General features: G+C 38.6%; 1 protein-coding gene across 3 annotated transcripts in view; it reads left to right on the top strand.

The window, feature by feature from the left end:
• Positions 1–23,253, top strand: part of HSPBAP1 (HSPB1 associated protein 1) — a 55,361-nt gene that overhangs the window by 16,710 nt on the left and 15,398 nt on the right. For all 3 annotated transcript variants that reach the window (XM_013963313.2, XM_005675032.3, XM_005675031.3), the window contains exons 2-3: positions 1,712–1,897; positions 14,803–14,984. In XM_013963313.2, the coding sequence (XP_013818767.2) occupies positions 1,712–1,897; positions 14,803–14,984 (368 nt within the window). The remainder of the gene's footprint in view (positions 1–1,711; positions 1,898–14,802; positions 14,985–23,253) is intronic.

Raw genomic sequence — 23,253 nt, 5'->3', positions numbered from 1 at the left:
TGGAAACCTGTCTTCCTCAGAGCTGCATCTGCCTTCCACCCTGCATCTCTGTGGCCGTAGTAGTCTTTAATGTTATTCTCCTAGTATTTCTCCATGTCTACCATCTCTGCTTTCCTCACTGCCACCCCTTGTTCAGGGCCTTATTACCACACTTCTCGCTTGGCTGTTGCAGTAGCTCTCTGAGTCAACTCTAGTCCCTACAGCTCTACATATTTCCATAGAGCCCTTGTTTTTATTGTTAATGAACAGAATGTAGCAGGGGACTATACCATGGGAGAAATATCTAGTAAATTATTTTTCTGCTTTTGAGACATTAGATTGTTTATATTTTCAGGGTTTTTTATTATGCTAATAGATGTTTTATGCAAATGTGTAGATTTTTTTATTTCACTGATAGGCCTGCTGGTCATATCCATGTTCATAATTCATATATATATGAATATATATATGGCTTATGATTACCTATTTTATTAAAAGCAAATTTCTCTAACATCAGTTATTAAGTTAATAGGTGGTTCTTTGGGACTTCTACTTCATTTTCCCAGTTGTTTCCCAAAGGGTAGTTCTAATTTATATGTCACAAACAACAGGTACTATCATGAATGTATTGTAGCTTTTCAGGGTCTAGCAAAACTTTAAAAATATATAATTGAAACTGTGGCTTGTCTATTTTCATACACAAGGAATCCAGGCACTCCCAGTCCAGGAAGACTTGGTACAATGCAGTGTAGGTAACCCTGTACTTTTATAGACTATACATTTATAAGTTGGCATAGGTTAAGACCTTTTAAAAAAATTTTCTGGTTATAGCCTGTTTTCCTTAACAGGCTCTTCAGTACATAAAGGTCACTTAAAGATAAACTTGGGGCTTCTTTTACATAGAGACCTAAGAGGGTAAGTGTATTTACAGATCAGGTAACTGGAAATAGAGGGTTTCGCTGACTGTACTAGAGAATCAAAAATACATGTTTTACGGATCTGAGTGTGAATCATTTTTTAACTTTCCCCCCACCAGACTTTCATCTTAAGATATCTTTAAAGAGAAACTTACTTGTTCTTTTATTTAATGCATATCAATCTTTACTTTACCGGATTAACGTTCTGTGATTGAAATTTATGGACGTCCTCAGTAAATCAGTGTTAGTTTGTGCATATTCCCCTGTACAGATTATACATGCAGTCGGAATCAAGGATTACCACTGATATCCACCCTAGCACATCTTTTATCTTTATAAATCTTGCAATAAAATAATTCCCTCTCCCTACCTGCCCCTTCCCCCACATCAACTGCTGTATGAGTTCAGTAGTCTTTTTGGCATAAACCTGTGCTATACCAAGTAGAATTGTTGCTAACTCCAGAAACTCTAGTTGCACAAGAGTAATTCCCATCAGTATTTCTTACATAATTCTCCAGGAAATAATATTTTTAAAAAATTGCGTCTTTTAAAATGTGTGTCATACTTGGAAAGCCTTTAAAAAATTTTTTTGACATTGAAAATTGTAACTATTTTCCAACATTTGAGAAAAGTCACTGAAGAATTATGGTTCTTTGGGCCCAAATATTTATGTAAACAGTTAGAAGTAAAGTGTAAATGCAGTGCAGTTACACCAAAACGTTTGCCACAGTAGAACCAATAGTAGCTGCTTATGCTTCGTGTCATCTTAAATAACTTCTTAGTTGTCTATATAGTTCTCTTATTTCTCTCCCTAGGTAAACGTGTCAAACCTTTTACACCAGAGAAAGCAAAAGAAATCATAATGTGTTTACAACAACCTGCAGTCTTCTATAACATGGCTTTTGATTGGCCGGCACGACACTGGACTGCTGAACATCTCTCTGAGGTCCTCCGTGGCAAGCAGATACGATTTAGGATGGGAAGGAAAAGCACAGACACAGGTAGGACTACCAGGAATCGTCATCGTGATGTGTCTCCGTAACGTTCCCATGTCTCAGCCATGGTTTCTTTATCTCTGGAGAATCCTTTATTTCTAATCCTCTTTTTGACCATTTGCAGATGGGGAAACATTATTAGAAGTTTTCAAAGGATAATGTAAGATTTTTTTTTTAGGCTAAATAACCTGTAATTTATAACCCCATGTAAAATGTATTTGTTCATATTATCATAGTTCATTGATCATGGTAGACACTTACTAAATATTTGTTAATGTGCTATTGCTTACCTGACTGAAAGAGACCAATGCTAATCTAACAGTCCCCTCCATTTTTGTCTCGTGTAAAATGTGTCCTTTTATTTGTCCTTTTATTTATGTGTCCTTCTATCAGTCACTATTTATAGTGCTTAGTCTTGGTGTAATTTTATCAGCCGCCTGACCTCTGTTGTGTTGTATAAATGTGAAACATACGTGAAGCTGTTTTTTTCATCCTCTTAAGCAACTAGATTTTGCCAGCTCCCCTTTTTTCCCTGAAGACTTGTAACTGATTTTTTTGCCTTACAGTCAGAGAAGGCAATTACCGTGACTCTAAAAATAGTTAATTTGAAGGAAAAAAAAAAAAACCAGATTAGAAATGTTTTTAATCTAAAGAAGTCCGTGATCATGGTCTGGCCTCAGAATATGTGTGTATCTTCCATTTAAATATGGACAGATTTGGTGGTCTAGAAATTCATAGTGTTTTAAGCATTGCTGTGAAGTGGCTCTGTGAAGATATTAAGGATATCTATTAATAACCCCAAAGGAACTAAAAAATTGCCCAGTTTCTCTTCCAGCTTCTCTAAGCTTCTTTCTCTCATGTATATCTCAAAATTACTGGGTTTTTGGTGTCTAGGACCCCTTTATACTTCAGTGACAGATAGAGCAGTATTAACATAAACTCTTTGGCTCCTCATTGTGGTTTGTTGTATTTTTAAATTAAATGCTAGACCAGCAGCAGCTACGTAAAAATCAGCTTGTGCTCTTGTTTTCTTGATTTCAGTCACATAAATCTTATACTCACTGAAGTTTCTGTAAAACAGTAATTTGAAGAAAAATAGAAATTGTAATTTTTTTCACCTCCTGGTTAGACTCTAAATACTACTACTAATAGCTATTGACAACTATTGTGTCAGACACTGTTCTGAGTGCTTTATACTTATTAACTCTCTTAATCTTCTTCAAGCCCACTTAGAGTGGAACTATTATTATTCTGTTTTACAGAAGAACAGTAATTTGAAGTTTTAAAGTTAGCACTCATGCAGAAAAGAAAAAGGGAAGCAGAAAGTCTCTTAGAAAGATAATCTGGTCTTTGGACAAAATTCATATAAAATCCACCACTTAAAAGTACACAGTTCAGTGCTTTTAGCATCTTCATAATTTTGTGCAATTACCACCACTATCTAATTCCAGAACATTTTCATCACACTGCAGAGAACTCTGGTTCCCACTGGTGGTCACTCCTCATTCACACCCTTCTCCACCCCTGGCAACCACTAATCTACTTTCCTGTTTTTATAAATTTACCTATTCTGGACATATAAAAATGGAATCATGTGGTTGTGGCCTTTTGTGTCTAGCTTTTTTTCATGTAGCATGTTTTTAAAATTTACCCATGTTGTAGCATGTATTTGTATTTTCTTTTTATTGCTGAATAATGGGCTGGAGGAAGCACAAGCTGGAATCAAAATTGCCGGGAGAAATATCAATAACCTCAGATATGTAGATGATACCACCCTTATGGCAGAAAGTGAAGAACTCAAGAGCCTCTTGATGAAAGTGAAAAAGGAGAGTGAAAAAGTTGGCTTGAAGCTCAACATTCAGAAAAAAAGATCATGGCAACCGGTCCCATCACTTCATGGCAAATAGATGGGGAAACAGTGGCTGACTTTATTTTTGGGGGCTCCAAAATCACTGCAGATGGTGATTGTAGCCATGAAATTAAAAGACGCTTACTCTTTGGAAGGAAAGTTATGACCAACCTAGACAGCATATTCAAAAGCAGAGACATTACTTTGCCAACAAAGGTCTGTCTACTCAGAGCTATGGTTTTCCCAGTAGTCATGTATGGATGTGAGAGTTGGACTATAAAGAAAGCTGGGCGCCGAAGAATTGATGCTTTTGAACTGTGATGTTGAAGAAGACTCATGAGAGTCCCTTGGACTGCAAGGAGATCCAACCAGTCCATCCTAAAGGAGATCAGTCCTGGGTGTTCATTGGAAGGACTGATGCTAAAGCTGAAACTCCAATACTTTGGCCACCTGATGGGAAGAGCTGACTCATTGGGAAAGACCCTGATGCTGGGAAAGATTGAGGGCAGGAGAAGAAGGGGATGACGGAGGATGAGACGGTTGGATGGCATCACTGACTTGATGGACATGGGTTTGGGTGGACTCTGGGATTTGGTGATGAACAAGGAGGCCTGGCATGCTGCAGTTCATGGGGTCGCAAAGAGTCGGACACGACTGAGCAACTGAACTGAGCTGAATATTCCGTTATGGATAAACAGTGTCAGTCCGTTCATCAGCTGATGGATGTTTGGGTTATTTCCACTTTTTGACTGTTATGAATAATGCTACTATGAACATTTATGTACAAGTTTTTGTGTGGACATATGTTTTCACTTCTCTTGGGTTAAACCTAGAAGTGTAACTGCCCAGTTATACAGCAGCTATGTTTAACTTTTGAGGAACTGCCAAACTGTTTTCCAAAACAGCTGAACCGTTTTACATTCCCACCCCAGTGTGTGAATGGTCTAGTTTCTCTCCATCCTTGCCAATACTTATTTCATTTTTCATTCTGGCTATCTAGAGTGTGTAAAGTTTTATCTCATTATAGCTTGATGCATTTCCCTAATGACTAACGTTGTTGACCATCTTCCTATGGTCTTATTGACCATTTGTATATCTGATTTGGAGAAATGGCTATTCAAGTCCTCTGCTTGTTTTCTAATTGAGATGGTTTTTGTTTTTATGTGGTTTTGTTTGCAAAACAAACAAAATCTTTTTGTTCAGTGGTGAAAGAGACCTTCATATATTCTGAATATTAACTCTTTATCAACTATATGACATGCAGACATTTTCTCATGTAGGTTAATAATTTGTTCTTTTTAAGTTATTTCTTTGTGTATAAATACACTACTTCCATAAGCACTTTTGGGTAGTGTTGTAAGAGAGCTGATTCAAGTCGGCTCGTGTGGGTTCAAATTTTGCTTTGAGCAATTCAAAGTTAAATGTGTTCATATTCATTAAACATTTAGAATAGTGTCTGGCACATAGTAAATGCTCAACAAATGTTATTTTAAAATAGAAATAACTTAAAAATAAAAAATATACCTTCCTCATTTTAGAGAGCACTGGAAAAATGGGAAGACCCAGAGAAAATTAAAAAGACTTATTCCTGTTACCAAGAGGCAATCACTGATTACATTGTGATGTATATTCAATGCAAGCCTTTTTATATTTTAAAAATAAAGTTGTATAAATTTTAACAACCTGCTTTTTTTTCTTAACATATTCTGAGTAGCTTCTTTTGACATTAACTATGACTTTTAAATGGCTACCTACTCTTCCATTGTACGCTAGTATCATTGCTGTTATTGTTGTTGTTTAGTTGCTAAGTTGTGTTCGACTCTCTTGCAACCCCAGGGAGTGTAGCCCGCCAGGCTCTTCCATCCAGAGACTTCCAAGACTAGAATACTGGAGTGGGTTGCCGTTTCCTCCTCCAGGGGATCTTCCTGACCCAGAGATCGAACCCATGTCTCTTTGTCTCCCGCATTGGCAGGTGGATTCTTTACCGTGAGCCACCAGGGAAACTCTGATAGTATCAGAGTTTTAATTTAGTTTTAAAATTCTAATTTGATTAGATTGCTTAGAGGTTTTAATTTATAAATAAGACGGTAGTGAACATGTTTGAAAGCAAATCTTGCCCAAATTTCTGGTTATTTTCCTAGGAGAATGACTGGGCCAAAGGGTATGAGCATTATCACCAGGAGCAGCACTATCCAGGGAGCTGCTTACACCAGAAACCTCGGAGCCATGCTGATGGCCTCTCCCAGTGGTGTCTGGTGACTCAGTGACTTACATCCTAAGCATCCGGCATCTCCCTGCTTCTCACTCCATGACCATCCTCCAGCTGGGACTACCCTGCTGTCCCTCACCTCCATGGTTGCAGGAGCCTCATGCCTAGTCCCTCTTCATCTGCTCTCCTCTTGCCCCAGCCATTCCTCATAATGAAACCAGAGACAGTTTTTAAAAAAAGAAAAATCTCATCTTCTTTATCTGTTTAGAACCCTTAGATAGCGTCCTATTACCCTTCGGCTAAAGACCAACATTTTTGTTAATGGTATAAAAAGCTCTGTTTGCCTCCTCTTTCTGAGCTTCGGGCAGATAAGCTTTTAAGATTTTTGTGTTTCCAGAGATTTATTTCTTCTTACTTCAGGGCCTTTGCATATACAGTCTAGTGATTCTTCTCTCTTCTCCCACTTTCCCTTACCCCAGCTTTACCTAGTTGGTTCTACTGCTTCCTTCAGATCTCAGCTCAGAGGTCATCTCATGGCAGTCTTTCTGACCACATTCTCCCTCCCTCACCCCCCAAATCAGATATGACTACCGAGTTATCTCGGACCACCTTGTATTTCTTAGTAACACTTAGCGCAGCTCTGATCACATGGTTAATTGTGTAAGCAGTTAGCAGTTTAAAGTCTCTCTTTGCCTCAAGAAGGTCCCTCGTGAGAGCCAGGGCCATGTCTCATCATTGGCTGAACACCTAATATCTGGATAGTCAGACACCTGTGGAATGAAAGAATAAAAGACCTTTGATACCTGAGGCCAAGTGCTTTGCAGAAGGGTGGTTTACATTTACTCTCCTTTCAGAACGTACAAGTGTTTGGCCCCTCCTTTGCCCTGACAGAAATTTATGTTTAAAAAAAAATACCTTGTTGATAGGTGAAAGATGAGTGCCTCATAACTTTAATTAACATTTCTTTGTTGGTGTTGTTGAACGTATGTTCATGTTTATTAATAGTTTGTATTTTGTCTGGTAATTTTTCTTTCAGTTATCCTTATTAGGGTTTTAGGTTTTGGGTTTTCTTTTTAATAAATAAATTACTTATATTTAAAGAATACTGTGTTTGTAACTAATGTACTAATTTCCCAGTTTATTGTTTGCCTTTTTATTTTGCTTCATATCTTTATAGTAAGATCAAATAATATTTAATTAATATTTTTATTCTTACTTTATTTAGAAATTCCTTCTGTATCCTGACAATAGTAAATGTTCTAATATTTTCTTTTAATAGCTAGATTACTTTTTCACATTTTACTCTTTATCCATTCCATATTTATTTTGGTATGTTGTGTTCACTGACTTTTCCAAATAGTTAAGTTGGTAATAGTATCTTTATTGTAGTACCATTTACTGAATAATTCCATCTTTTCCTACCAACTTTGAAACTACCTTTATTATATTACTATAGTCTTATATATTTCAGCATCTCTTTTTGGACTACATACTGAACTATCAGTTTTGGGGCCAGTAAAACACTTGCTAAAAACTATTTTTTACAGCTATTATGTATTTTAATATTTGAAAGTACAACTCATCTTCCCCAGTCACTCTTCTGTCTCAGCATTTTACTGGATACTGGTGATGCAGTGGTTAAGAATTAACCTGCCAGTGCAGGAGACACAGATTCAATCCCTGGGGCAGGAAGATTCCACTGGAGAAGGAAATGGCAACCTACTCCAGTATTCTTGCCTGGAGAATTCCCTTAGACAGAGAAGCCTGGCGGGAACAGTCTGTGGGATCACAGAGAGTTGGATGTGAGTAAGTTCGCACGCATGCATATGCGCAATTGAACTTTATTCCTCTAAATGAGACTTAAACAGTGTTCAGTTCAGTTCACTCGATCAACCATGTCCGACTCTTTGCGACCCTATGGACTGCAGCACGCCAGGCCTCCCTGTCCATCACCAACTCCTAAAGTTTACTCAAACTCATGTCCATTGAGTTGGTGATGCCATCTAACCATCTCGTCCTCTGTCGTCCCCTTCTTCTCTCGCCTTCAATCTTTCCCAGCATCAGGGTCTTTTCAAAAGAGTCAGTTCTTTGCATCAGGTGGCCAAAGTTTTGGAGTGTCAGCCTCAGCATCAGTCCTTCCAGTGAACACCCAGGACTGATTTCCTTTAGGGTGGACTAGTTGGATCTCCTTGCAGTCCAAGGGACTCTCAAGAGTCTCTCTAACACCACAGTTCAAAAGCATCAATTCTTCTGGCTCAGCTTTCTTTATAGTCCAACTCTCACATTCATACATGACTACTGGGAAAACCATAGCTCTGAGTAGACAGACCTTTGTTGGCAAAGTAATGTCTCTGCTTTTGAATATGCTGTCTAGGTTGGTCATAACTTTTCTTCCAAGGAGTAAGCTTCTTTTTATTTCATGGCTGCAGTCACCATCTGCAGTGATTTTGGAGCCCCCCAAAATAAAGTGTCTCATTGTTTCCATTGTTTTCCTATTTACCATGAGTGATGGGACTGGATGCCATGATCTTAGTTTTCTGAATGTTGAGTTTTAGCCAACTTTTTCACTCTCCTCTTTCACTTTCATCAAGAGGCTCTTTAGTTCTTCTTTGCTTTCTGCCCTAAGGGTGGTGCCATCTGCATATCTGAGGTTATTGATATTTCTCCTGGCAATCTTGATTCCAGCTTATCCTTCCTCCAGCCCAGCATTTCTCATGATGTACTCTGCATATAAGTTAAATAAACAGGGTGACTATATACAGCCTTGACGTACTCCTTTCCTGTTTTGGAACCAGTCTGTTTTTCCATGTCTGTTTCTAACTATTGCTTCTTGACCTGCATACAGATTTCTCAAGAGGCAGGTCAGGTGGTCTGGTATTCCCCTCTCTTGAAGAATTTTCCACAGTTTGTTGTAATCCACACAGTCAAAGGCTTTGGCATAGTTAATAAAGCAGAAGTAGATATTTTTCTGGAATGCTGTTGCTTTTTCAGTGATCCAACCAATGTTGGCAATTTGATTTCTGGTTCCTCTGCCTTTTCTAAATCCTGCTTGAACATCTGGAAGTTCATGGTTCACGTACTGTTGAGGCCTGGCTTGGAGAATTTTGAGCATTATTTCGCTAGCGTGTGAGATGAGTGCAATTGTGTGGTAGTTTGAACATTCTTTGGCATTGCCTTTCTTTGGGATTGGAATGAAAACTGTGGCCACTGCTGAGTTTTCCAAGTTTGCTGGCATGTTGAGTGCAGTGCTTTCACAGCATCATCTTTTCACTTTTAGTAAACAGTGTATTCACATTAAACAAGACATGTTGCCGGCCTTCAAGCCATCAATCATTGCAGCTACCTCCCCCTCCATAATGGTGCTCCCTCAGGGGCATTAAGAATGGAGAAAAACCAGATCTTGGTCCCAAATAGTTAAGATGCATATCAAATAATTTTTTTTTGTAATTAGCTTAATCTTTTGAATGTTTAATTGCCTTTTTCCCCCTCCTCCCCACAAAAATTCCTATATATCCCAGCTCCTCCCTTACCTCTTTGAAACAGTTCCTCAGAGCTATTTTAGCAGCTGTTTCCTAAGCTGTATTCCTCAGTAAGATCCTCCGAATAAAACATAACTCACAACTTTTAGGTCATGTGATTTTTTTCTCCTTCAGTCAACAAGATTTTTTTTTTAATATTTATTTGTTTAGCTGCACCAGGTCTTACTTACGGCATGCAAGAACTTTAGTTGCAGCACATGAGATCTAGTTCTCTGGACCAGGGATTGAACCCAGGCCCCGGCATTGGGGTCATGGAGTCTTAGTCACTGACTTAACAGGGAAGTCTCCAGTCAAAAGGATTTAAATGAAAATTCTTGAAGTACTATGAATTACATAATTTGAAATGATCTACCGTGTGACAGTACTGTACCATCCTACACAGGAACATGAAATCTTTGCTTATTAAGTTTTGTTTTTTTTTAATCTCACTAAAAAGATTTGGGTAAAAAAAAATTTTCTTACAAGTCTACAAATTTCTTAAAATATTATGAATTTTTTATAGCTGTTAGGAAGGAAATATTTTTGCCTATTCTGTTTTTCTAATTGTGATTGGTACACAAATAAATGCCATTTATTTTTTGTATTTTTTTAATCTTTAATAGTGTACATAGTTTTTTATCTCAATAGTGTACGTAGTTTTTTAGTTTATTCTTGTGGGCTTTTTAGGAAGACAACTATTTGATCTTACAAACAACGATAAGTTTTTTACCTTTCTGTTGAGCATATTTATCTCTGTTTTAGGTCTTGGTTAGAAATTTTTTAGAATGCTTGAAATAATAGTGTTGACAGCTAGCATATTTGATTGTAATGTATCTCAGTTTATTTTAGGAAGCAGATTGTGACATCACATTGCTCTTTGAAGCCATTTTGGATTGAATTCATTTGCCAACATATATTCTCAGTGACAACACTAAAACTTAGCTGGCAATAATTTGCCAAGCAGATGTATAAACAAGCCTAAACATTTGTAGATAGGGAGTGGAGTAACGATCAGAAGTCATACTCGGTACCCACATTCCAAATGTTTCTTGCTGTGAGATGATGAAGTCTTAAAAAAATGGAAAAATACTTGTTTCGGTGCTATGCACAAAAATACTTTAGGGCTCCCTTTATAAGAATTAAAGCTTAACTTTTACACTGTTCCCAAATCCTAAAAGCATTTGAGCTGCTTCTTACCTAAAATTTTGATAGTAGGATGAAAGTTTCAGCTGCCTGAAATATTAAAGAACAATAACAATCAAATTAGAAAAGAACAATTCCATTGCACAGAATAAACTAAGAAAAACAACTGTACTACCCAGAAAGAAATCGTCATGATAACAGAATGAAAACCGTTCCTTTGGTGCTACTAATACCAACAAGGAGTAAAAAGATTCTATTTTGAAATCACTATGTAAATAAAAGAGTCTGTCAGTTTTGCTCGTTCCATTCATTGTAGTTTTCCCTGACATTAACAATCCTCTGTTACTGTCTTTCCCTGTAACAGTTCTTTCCCTGACAGTAACAGTGCAATTTTTGCACTTTTAGGTTTTCATTTTTTTAAGTATAGAACTTGCTGTGACAAAATGATGAGGCTGCAACACAAATGTGCATATGAAAACTGGTCATAACTGAAAAGTCCTCCTCAGTCTACCCCAGAGGCAGGTGGCTCGAGTAATGGCTTTAGTATTCAGCTGGGTTTGTTGGACTGAATTCTGTGAAGTGAAAACTCACAAGACAGTGGAAGGTCTTCAGGCTCCCATTGGAGCTTAATGAAACGATTTAGAAATGATTCCAGCACCATGTAGCTTTCTTGTTTGTTTGTTTGTTTTTGAGTGTTTTCCAAAGCTGTTATGGTAAATTCTTGATGATGATGTTGATGATTAAGAGCTCATACATATTGATGGGTTACTGTGTACTAGCCACTGTTCTAAATGTTCCTCAAAAATGATCAAATTTAAACAGTTCTTAAATATACTGGTTTTTAGATAAATGTTCCCTAGTAAAGTTTTCCTGCTTTTCAAAGTCAAGTGACAAATTGATGAAATAGGTGAATTAGGGGTGACACATACCCTCCCCTCTATTATTTCTCTGCAGTTCTGAGGCTTTAGGATAAAGAAATGAGGAAAGGTGATTGAGATAATCTTGAACCATTTGGGAGGAAATGGAAGGAAAAGATAAAAGCTCTTTGAATACGCTTTTCTTCCTAGTACTAATTCAGCTAGTTTTTAGGTGCCCCAAGTTATGGGTTGATGAAGAGTCAGATATGACTTAGCAATTAAACAAGTAAATAAATAAATAAATAGTAGGACATTACTAGTACTTGTGCCTGTGGCAACCTACTCCAGGATTCTTGCTTGAAAAATCCCGTTGACAGAGGAACCTGGTGGGCTACAGTCCGTGGGGTCGCAAAGTTGGAAACGACTGAGCGACTAAGCACAGTACTAGTAATAGTAGTGCCTAGCTTTTACTAAGTATCTGTCATGTGTCAGGCACTGTGCTGATTGAATTATATGTGTTAGGTCTACATTCCCTCTTGAAAGGATGTCATGCTTTGCAAAATATATTGTCATCAGATTACTTGAATATTAACATTCCTAAGTACATTTAGAGTATTCTGCTAACTGCAAAGGAGAAATTATTTCATCACTATTTAGAATAATAATTCTTGTATAAAACAGTTCTACCTGTAGGAACAAACCGCTCTGGACAGACAGCAGACTATCCTTCAAGCTTTCCTGATCAACCCTCATCTCCGGTCTTTGCCTTCTCCTAGGTTGGCTGTGGCACAGAATTTTGCATCTAATTATATGATGCCTCACATTCCCTGTTATTCTGGTTAAAGTTTTCTTTTTGTCTAAATATATTCTAAATTCAAGAGTATTATCCATTTCTTTTATGTTCCTGGAAACCTGAACACAATACTAGTCACAAATTAGGTACTTAATAAATGATTCTGAAATAAATGAGTTAATGAATAAATAAACAGACTTTAAATTGCCATTCTCCACTTAATGGACAGATTCTAAGGAGCTCTATATGATAAATGTACAGTATAAAGTCAAAAGTTTTCCGAAGACAGTGTTGCCGTGTTTTTTTTTTTAATCTGCAGAAGTAGTTCTCAAACTTTTTAGACTCAGGATTCTTTTATACTTAAAATAATTGAGGGGACTTTCCACTAACTAAAATTCTGTGCTCCCAATGCAGGGGGCCTGGGTTCCATCCCTGGTCAGGGAACTAGATCCCACATGCCACAACTAAGACCCAGCACAGCCAAATTAAATAAATAAAAAACTATTGAGTACCCCAGTGAGTGAGCTTTGGTTGATGTAGGTTATATCTCGTGATACTTACCATTCAGTTCAGTTCAGTTGCTCAGTCGTGTCCTACTCTTTGTAGCCCCATAGACTTGCAGCATGCCCGGCCTCCCTGTCCATCACCAACTCCCGGAGTTCACTCAAACTCATGTCCATTGAGTTGGTGATGCCATGCAACCATCTCATCCTCTGTCGTCCCCTTCTTCTCTTGCCTTCAATCTTTCCCAGCATCAGGAAACTTGAACACAATACTAGTTACAAATTAGGTACTTAGTAAATGATTCTGAAATAAATGAGTTAATGAATAAATAGACTTTAAATTACTATTACTAATTAAAACTGAGATATGTCTACTTAAAGAAAAATGCTCAGTGTGATACTTGTGAGTTTGTTTTATTTGGTGTCTTAATTCCTTAATAGCTCAGTTGTTAAAGAATCCAACTGCAATGCAGGAGACCCCAGTTCGATTCCTGGGTCAGGAAGATCGCTGGAGAAGGGAAAGGCTACCCACTCCAGTATTCTGGCCTGGAGAATTCCATGGACTGGACACGGCTGAGCAACTTTCACTTTCTTTCAATGAGAACTTTAGCACAGGAGAGAGCCTCTTAGGACCTCTGAGAAAACTGCTCCAAAGGGCAGGGAAGAAGCCTGTATATATATGTGAATTTGGCCTAGGGAACATGTGGAGTCAAGCAGACATCTTGGTAGTCACAAACAACCAATATATAAAGTTAATGATTTTAGTGCTTTTCCTTAGGAAGATCCAAGGATCTGGTCACTGAAGTTCTTCCCAAGATATACATCTAACTATCCAAGAGGCCTGCTCATCCAAAGCACAGAGCACCCTGTTATGGTCTTAATTTCGTCTATCTGAACCACAGAGTGCTTCATCCTGTTATGGTCTTGGTTTTCTCTGAGAGTGCACTGTTAGTCAGTGACTGCAGTGGGTTCCCACTTAATCCTTGTAGAGCTGGTTGGTGAGCAGTTCTCTTTGTTTTTGTTTACAGACATTTAAAAATATAAGAATATAAGCACATATTCTACTAAGCACATACAGCTAGTCACACATGCTGCTGTGACTAGCTGTCACAGCAGTGACATCAATGCATGCCATGTAGCCCCTCGAAAACTCCATTGTATTCCTGTGAGAGAATAAGCGTGAGAAGGACAAATACTGTCATAGTATTATTATAAAAATAGTTCAGACCTCACAGCTCCCTGAAAAGGTCTTGGAGAATTGATAAAGTATTCCTCTGGATCACTGCATCAGGCGATAGAAAGAGTAGTCTTTAAAGATTAAATTTGTGTTTTTTTACTTTTAAATTTAATCATGAATATTGTTAAGTGTTATTCAGTTCAGTTCAGTTGCTCAGTCGTGTCCGACTCTTTTCAACCGCATGAATCGCAGCACGCCAGGCCTCCCTGTCCATCACCATCTCCCGGAGTTCACTCAGACTCACGTCCATCAAATCAGTGATGCCATCCAGCCATCTCATCCTCTGTCGTCCCCTTCTCCTCCTGCCCCCAATCCCTCCCAGCATCAGAGTCTTTTCCAATGAGTCAACTCTTCGCACGAGGTGGCCAAAGTACTGGAGTTTCAGCTTTAGCATTATTCCTTCCAAAGAACACCCAGGGCTGATCTCCTTGCAGTCCAAGGGACTCTCAAGAGTCTTCTCCGATACCACAGTTCAAAAGCATCAGTTCTTTGGCGCTCAGCTTTGTTTACAGTCCAACTCTCACATCCATACATGACCACTGGAAAACCATAGCCTTGACTAGACAGACCTTTGTTGGCAAAGTAATGTCTCTGCTTTTGAATATGCTGTCTAGGTTGGTCATAACTTTTCTTCCAAGGATAAGTGTTATAGATGGTTCTAATTATTTAGCAAGTACATAATTAATTTCTAATTAATGTTAAATAGTAATTTCTTGGTTGAAATGATCTTCATTTGAAAAAGCAACAATATTTAGAAACTGTGTTCTGTATGCATTTAAAGTTGGGTTCTTTTCCGTTGCAGCTCCTCAGTTTGAAACCGCATGTAATTATGTAGAAGCTACACTTGAAGAGTTTCTTTCCTGGAACTGTGACCAGTCTAGTATTTCCGGAGCATTTAGAGACTATGATCATTCCAAATTCTGGGCTTATGCTGACTATAAATATTTTGTCAGTTTATTTGAAGACAAGACAGATATTTTCCAGGTAAGTCAGTACATATCTTTTAGTCATGGTATAGTTTGTTCTTGAGAAAAGTTCACAAATTAGAATCTTCAAGGTACCCTTTTCCTCACTGTCTTTTTCTCTCAAAAGTCACTGTGAGTCTTGCGTCTTCTGTCCACTCACGCCCAAAGATTCACTCAAAGGAAGTGTAATGTTTGGCCCACCACGGTGAACAGCCCTCTTACTGTGTTCCTAGCTGCCAACCTTCCTGCACAGTCTCTCCTTTGCCTTTTAAATAGCACCTGAATCAGTTTGGAGCATATCAGAAACACAGATTGTGTATACAACTTCATTTCCTCCTGACCTTCATCTAAGTTCTTATTCTGTCAGGCAGGCAGATGGAGGTACAAAGCTGGTTACGTGAAGAAGCGTTCAAGCATTCCTAGGATCCTAGAAACCCTCCTGGCTACTGCTGCCTGCTCTCATTGCTCGGAGGTGGGGGGTGTTTAATGCAGGTTTCTGGCCTGAGGCAGAAAGTGCTGGGCTCCCGAAGATTCACTGTAGAAGTCCTACAGAAGTGTGCAGGCAGGAGTAAGAATGCGGAAGTCCTTTGCCATGTGTTGACATAACCGACAGCAGTTTGCATTCTACAGTATCCTCTTTTTAAAACGCTTTCTACCTCAAACTGTCAGTTCGTTTTGTGGGGTGATTTTGCAAACTCCCTGCTCTAGGCTCTGTCTTAGGCACATGGGCCAGGAATGGGAGTCGTCCCAGGAAGCTGTTTGAATGACTCTGCCTTGCCCACCATCAAGTCAAGGTTCTGGAGTCCTTCATCCTGACCTTTCGGGATGTATTTTGCCATCACAGCAGGCTGTTTACACCTCCCCACCCCTACCCCCTGCTCTTGCCTGTCACCACCACACACACTCTGGACTCTCCTCTCATACAGGCTGATAGTCCTTGGACTCTTGAGTCATTTTGCATTGAGCTGACATTTTTCTGTTTCACCTTGAGTCAAGGTTTGGATGCTGGTGTTTACACAGTTATTATAATACAGCAGTCAATAATACTTTATATCTTTCCTTTGTTAACATTTTAAATGTTTTCTTATAATAAATGATCATTTTTGTAAAAGAAAGGAAAACATGTCACTTGGCTCCTAATTGTTAGCTGAGGATACTTTTTTATCTGACAACCATGAAAGTAATGCATTGGTTTTGAAAACATTCAGTAGATGCTTTCTGAATCCAGTCTGTATCAATGTACTATTTACTCATTTTTAAATGATAATTTTGAGGTAATACTTTAATAACCTTAATTGTGATTACTGTATAGAACTTTAATCCTATACCTTTCAGAAATCATAGTTAACTTTGAGTGTTTTATTACATCTCTCATACCCTAGCCCACCCTGCATATTAGACTAGTATTTTCTAAGTCTATTATTTATTTTGGGCTGCGCTGGGTCTTCGTTGCTTTGCATGGGCTTTCTCCAGCTGTCCTGAGCATGGGCTGCTCTTCATGCAGTGTTCGGGCTTCTCATTGTGGTGGCTTCTCTTGTTGTAGCGCGTAGGCTCTAGATGTGTGGGCTTCAGTAGCTAGAGCACTCAGGCTCAGTAGTTGTGGCTTGTGGGCTCTAGGCCCTGGCTCAGTAGTTGTGGCACACAGGCTTTGCAGCTTCAGAGCATGTGGGATCTTCCCAGATCAGTGATCAAACCCATGTCCCCTGCATTGGGAGGTGGTTCTTATCTACTATGCCACCGGGAAAGTCCTAGACTAGTATTTTATTATTCTATATTTCAGGTAAAACATAAGAATAATAACGTTTATCAATACTTGGTCAGTTTTCATTCCATTCCCAAAGGAGGTCAGTGCCAAAGAATGTTCAAACTACTGCACACAGTTGCAAAGTAATCCTAGCAAAGTAATCCTCAAAATTTTCCAAACTAGGCTTCAACAGTACGTGAACCAAGAACTTCCACATGTTCAAGCTGGATTTAGAAAAGGCAAAGGAACCAGAGATCAAATTGCCAACATCTGTTGGATCATAGAAAAAGCAAGGGAATTCCAGAAAAACATCTGCTTCATTGACTATGCTAAAGCCTCTGGCTGTGTGGATCACAGTAAACTTTGGAAAATTTTTAAAGAGATGAGAATACCAGACCACCTTACCTGCTTCCTGCAAAACCTGTATGCAGGTCAAGAAGCAACAGTTGGAACTGGATATGGAACAACAGACTGGTTCAAAATTGGGAAATGAGACTATCAAGGCTCTATACCGTCACCCCGCTTATTTAATGTCTATGCAGAGTACATCATTTGAAATGCCAGGCTGGATGAAGCACAAGCTGGAATCAAGATTGCCAGGAGGAATGTCAATAACCTCAGATATGGCAGAAAGCAAAGAGGAACTAAAGAGCCTCTTGATGAGTAAAAAAGCTGGCTTAAAACTGAACATTCAAAAAGCTAAGATCATGGCATCTGGTCCCATCATTTTATGGCAAATAGATGGGAAATAGTGGAAACAGTGACAGACTTAATTTCTTGAGCTCCAAAATCACTGCAGATGGTGACTGCAGCCATGAAATTAAAAGATATTTGCTTCTTTGAAGAAAAGCTATGACCAACCTAGACAGCATATTAAAAAGCAGAGACATTATTTTCCCACAAAAGTCTGTATAGTCAAAGCTATGGATTTTCCAGTAGTCACATATGGCTGTGAGAGCTGGACAGTAAAAAAGGCTGAGCCCTGAAGAACTGATGCTTCCGAACTGTGGTGTGGAAGAATACTCTTGAGAGTCCCTTGGACTGCCAGGAGATCAAACCAGTCAATCCTAAAGGAAATCAACCCTGAATATTCAGTGGGAGGACTGATGCTAAAATTCCAATACTTTGGCCACCTGATGGAAAGAGCCAACTCATTAGAAAAGACCCTGATGCTAGGAAAGATTGAAGGCAGGAGGAGAAGGGGACAACAGAGCACAAGATGGTTGGATGACATCACCCACTCAGCGGACATGAGTTTGAGCAGGCTTCGGGAGATGATGAAGGACAGGGAAGCCTGGCATGCTGCATTCCATGGGGTCGCAAAGAGTCGGGCACAACTGAACAGCAACAGCAAAGTAGTCCTCGCAATAAACCCATGATTTAATAATATCCCTGTTTTAAGAAGAATGAGGCACCAAGAGGTTAAGTAAACCTTTTTTTGAAATTGTACAGCTAAGAAAAGAATAACCTAAGCAGTCTGTCCCCCAGGCTTTAACTGCTGCTCTGTATGCCTGCAGAAGGCTCGGATGCATTACTCCACAGCTAGGATGAAGGCCTTCTGTCTGTGCTGAATCTTGTCTCACTCTGCCTTGGGTGAGTCTCTAACCTGACCCCATCAGTTCTGTCTCAGCCCAGGCATGGCAGCACTGTGCAGACATGTGTCCTTTCCTTAAGTGTGGGTATAAAGGACAGCCTTTTGGTAATGTGCTGGAATTCTATTTGAGCCCTTATACAATCTGATATTTGTAGCTGAATGAGTTTTCTGTCAGCTCACATTATGGTGATTAATTCTCTGGATTAGAACAGGCAAATCTGCTATAAACAGTCAAGTCATTAAGATTATATCATTTTTTATCTCAGTTTTCTGAGCACAAAGTCTTATATTTAAGATAGCTAAGTCGTGTTACTTTTACCACTGTAATTCAGTCACTAAATCTGACTACTTTTGTTTCAGGCTTTCTTCCATCTGTCTTAAAATGGTGGGTAAACATTAAAATGGATAAATTTTTAAATGTTTATTTAAAATAAACTCATTGTATGTGAATATAAATGACATTTTAATGAAAATAATTATATTCACCAATATTTCAGTGTTAGGAGAGTAGTCGGACACAGCTAAGCACCAGAGTTGAATAGAAGAAAGCGGATTTTTTCTATCTGCGTCATTCAGTCTGTTGCGATTTGTTGGTTTGTTTGAAGTGTATGAAGAATATCTGGTTTCACATACATATGCAGCTGAAAAAGAGAGGAGCATTTTGGCAACCTTTCTAGATAATTGTGGATTTTTTTTTTAATACTCCACCAAATTTGAGTTGTTTCTGCCTCTAACGAGTAGTCTCTTAAAGGTTCGTTAGTTACAATAATCTGAACCCGTAATCAATGAACCCTTCTTAGTAAAATCCATTGGTCTATCTTGCATGGAATGGATCTTCAATAGTGGTGTACTGCATTGTATAGATCTTCCAAATGTTGATGCATTTTTACTTCATTATTTCAAAAAGTGACATTTGTAAATAGCATCACCATTCTTATCAGAAAAGTCTTTTAAGTTTTAGGAAGCTTTCTAGCTCATGTGTTTCAAGATACAAGTTTCCAAGATCATTTTTATTCTGTTCAGAATATTTTCTAATTTCCCTTGTGATGTTTTTCTTTGACTTATGGATTACTTAGAAGTGTAATGTTTATTTTGCAAATACTTGGGGATTTCCAGCTGTCTTTCTGTTATTCATTTCTAATTTAATTCCATTGTGTTCAGAGAACATACTTTGATGATTTTAGTCCTTTTAAATTTATTGTTTTACAGCCCAGAATATAGTCAGTCTTGATAAATGTCCCACGTGCACTTGACAGTAATGTATATTCTGCTGTTTTTGTTTTATGACTGTCAATTAAGTTGTTTGTCTGTGTCTCCTGTATCTTTACTGATTCCCTGTATGCTTGTTTTACCCATTATACAGAGATAGATATGGAAATTTCTCAACTCTAGTTGTATATTTGTTTCTTTTTCATTTTAGGTTGGTCAGTTTTTGTTTTGTGTATTTTGTAACTAGTAACAGTTTAGGTTCATACACATTTAGGATTACTGTTTCCTCTTAATGGATTAATATTTTATCGAAATGTGATGTTCCTCTCTTTTCTGAGTTCTTCCTTTTTCTGATGTCTGAAATCTACTTTGTTTAGTTTGCCTTTGGATAGTGTTAATATAAAAAAGGGGTACTTGCACTATGAATCCATTTATATAAAATTGTGTATGTGCTAAGTTGCTTCAGTCATATCTGACTCTGAGACGCTAGGAACTGTAGCCCTCCAAGGTCCTCTATCATGAGATTCTCCAGCAAGATTACTAGAGTGGGTTGCCATGCCCTTCTGCAGGGGATCTTCACAGTCCAGGGATCGAATCCATATCACTTAGTCGCATGCATTGGCAGGCAGGTTCTTTACAATTTATAGTGACACAAAATAGATCTAAGAAGGAAGGGTAGAGAGAGGTTACAGAAGGTTATAGGAAAACTTATGGACATGACCAAAATGTTTGTCATCCTGATTGTAGTGATTGTTTTTCAGGTGTATATGTAGGTGAAAATTCATAAAGTTATACGCTTTAAATATACACTGTTTATTGCACATCGATTATACTTCAATAAGGCTGTTTTAAAAAATGCAATGCTACTAGTACTGTTTGGCTCCACAGCTTGACAACACTTTTATCACCATTGTTTTTGTGCCTTCAATGCAAATGTCAACACAGTGAAATAAAAAAATACCTCACAGATCACCTGAAATGGTCTCAGGGGTCCCCAAGAGGTCTGTGAAATGGTCTCAGGGGTCCCCAAGAGGTCTGTGAACCATTTTAAGAATCTCTACATCATCCCATCTGAAATTACTCTCTACTCTTCTAGTTCTGACTCCTCCTCTAATTAATTCTAAAATAGTTTCTTATGAAAATATTGAAATTATATTCACAACCATTTCATGACTTGAAATTGAAAGTGAAAGTTGCTCAGCCGTGTCTGACTCTTTGTGACCCCCATGGTCTATACAGTCATGTATAGACTGTATTCCATTCTGGCCTTGGAATTCTCCAGGCCAGAATACTGGAGTGTGTAGCCTTTCCCATCTCCAGGGGATCTTCCCAATCCAGGGACTGAACCCAGGTCTCCCACATAGTAGCAGAAGCTGCTCTTTACCAGCTGAGCCACAAGGGAAGCAACTTTAAATTGTGTAAGGGAAATAGCATTGAAGACTCTCCCCAGGGTAACTGACACAGCCTGTCTCCTCTGCATCTCCTTGCAGTGCTGGACCACAATCTGTGCTCTCTTGTCTTCTGGCCTTTGCTCATGCTTTTCTCAATTTCTGCCTATTAGTATTTAACTTCTTAGGGCCTGGCTCAGATTCACCCTTGGCTCAGAAGCCTTCTCAGCCACTTGTACTTACATCCATTTGTCCCTTGCCTTCATCCCTGTATGTTTTATTTGGATTGTTATTTAAATAGTGCATAACATAGAATGCTTGTATCTTGTTCCCCTAACAGCATTGTAAACTCTTTGGAAACAGTATAATTTTTTATTCCTCCAGACTGCTAACATAGTGCTGAATATATAATGAATATTTGAATGATTACATAAGTATGTTTTTTTCCTAGTCTTACCATTTTTTGTTTTGCTGTTTCTTTGGTCTTTATGACCTTTCAGAGAATGTTTTAACTTAGACCCCAAGTTCACCTTCATCCAGTTCTATGTGGCTTCTAGTTAATCAATTGTAGCATTTGTCAATCTTGATAAGAAATTCTTAGCTGTCTTCAGCCTTATAACTAGTTTTATAAGTATTTACTTATAGCCTCTACTTATTCTTATTCCATGATAAATATATAATACTGATAAATACACTGGCAAAAATGTTGGTATTGTTGGAAAATATCCTATAGCCTTAAAGGTGGCCAAAAATTATGATTTTGACACTTAACTGACTCTCATTTGGCACATAAAATTGGTCTAATTTTTTTAGCTGTACATCATATCAATGACTGATCTAAGCAATACATTTTTTGGAACATCTTTTTCTCTACTTTGCAAGGAATTTGTGACAGTAACAAAATTTCTTTGACTCATTAGGTAAGAATGGCAGATGTTACATTATATAACCATCTAAGCGTCTGCCTGCAATGTGGGAGACCTGAGTTCAATCCCTGGGTCGGAAAGATCCCCTGGAGAAGGAAATGGCAACCCACTCCAGTCTTCTTGCCTGGAGAATCCCATGGACGGAGGAGCCTGGTGGGCTACAGTCCACGGGGTCGCAAAGAGACAAGACTGAGTGACTTCACTTTCATAAGTATCATTGTAATTGAAGCTATTGTGGACTTCCTTGGTGGCTCAGTAGTAAAGAATCCACTTGCCAATGCAAGGGACACAGGTTTGATCCCTGGTCTGGGAAGACCAGACCCCTGGAGAAGGAAATGGCACCCACTCCAGTATTTTTGCCTGGGAAATCCCATGGACAGAGGAGCATGGCAGGCTAGAGTCCATGGGCTTACAAAAAGCCGGACACAACTTAGTGACTGAACAACAGCAACAATTGAAGCTATTAAGAATCAATATATAGCAAAGGGATTTGCCCCAAGAACATTTCCCAGGTAGATTCCATTTTATGTTGTGATTCAGATTGACTGTAGAGAGTCAGGAGCCTTGTTAAGTCACCAGGACACAGAATCTCAAAATGCAACACACGGAAGATTAGTTCTAGCCTGTCTTGGGCTTCGTAACATAGTTAATGAGAGTATGTTGAAATTGAGCCAGGTGGTTTAGTAATATTCAAAGGGGCTTGATGGTCAGTGATGCTTTCTAATAAGGCAAATTGGATGTAAGAATTTGGGTATTTATCCAAGCCTATCTGTGGGTACAGTCAACTACCTCTTTTCTGTTTATGTTACCTAAGGTAATTTTTTCAAGGAAAAAAGAGCTATAAGTACTTGCTAATTTATAGTGTTCATGTAAGGGGCTTCAGACAATAAAAAGAATCTGCCTGCAATATAGGAGACTTGGGTTCGATCCCTGGGTCAGGAAGATTCCCTGGAGAAGGGAATGGCTATACCCATTCCAGTATTCTTGCCTGGGAAACCCCCATGGACAGAGGAGCCTGGTAGGCTACAGTCCTTAGGGTCTTTAAAAAGTGGGACACCACTTAGAGACTACACAACAGCATAGTTAATAATACTCTATTGTGTAATTGAAATTTGCTAAGAAAGTAGAATTTAAATGTTTTCACCAAAAAAAAAAAGCAAGTATCAGGTGAAGCCTGGCCAGTGAGATGGAGAGGGTTAAGGTGTCAGAGAGATGAGAAGGACCTGGTCATTCAGGCCCATGATAGAGGGCATTTGGATCTAATTCTAACTGCAGAGCAAAGGAGGGGACAAGACTTAATATTTTAAGATCATTGTTTGTTTTCTTGATTAATACTACTTTTGCTGCTTTGAGGAGAAGGGGTCAGACAGGCAAAGAATCAAAGTTCTTTGAGAGAGAGAGACCAAAAGAGAATAACCAGGTTGCAT

This window comes from Capra hircus, chromosome 1 (assembly GCF_001704415.2).
Source record: "Capra hircus breed San Clemente chromosome 1, ASM170441v1, whole genome shotgun sequence".
Taxonomy (NCBI): Eukaryota; Metazoa; Chordata; class Mammalia; order Artiodactyla; family Bovidae; genus Capra; species Capra hircus.
This window is presented reverse-complemented; position numbering and strand designations above follow the sequence as displayed.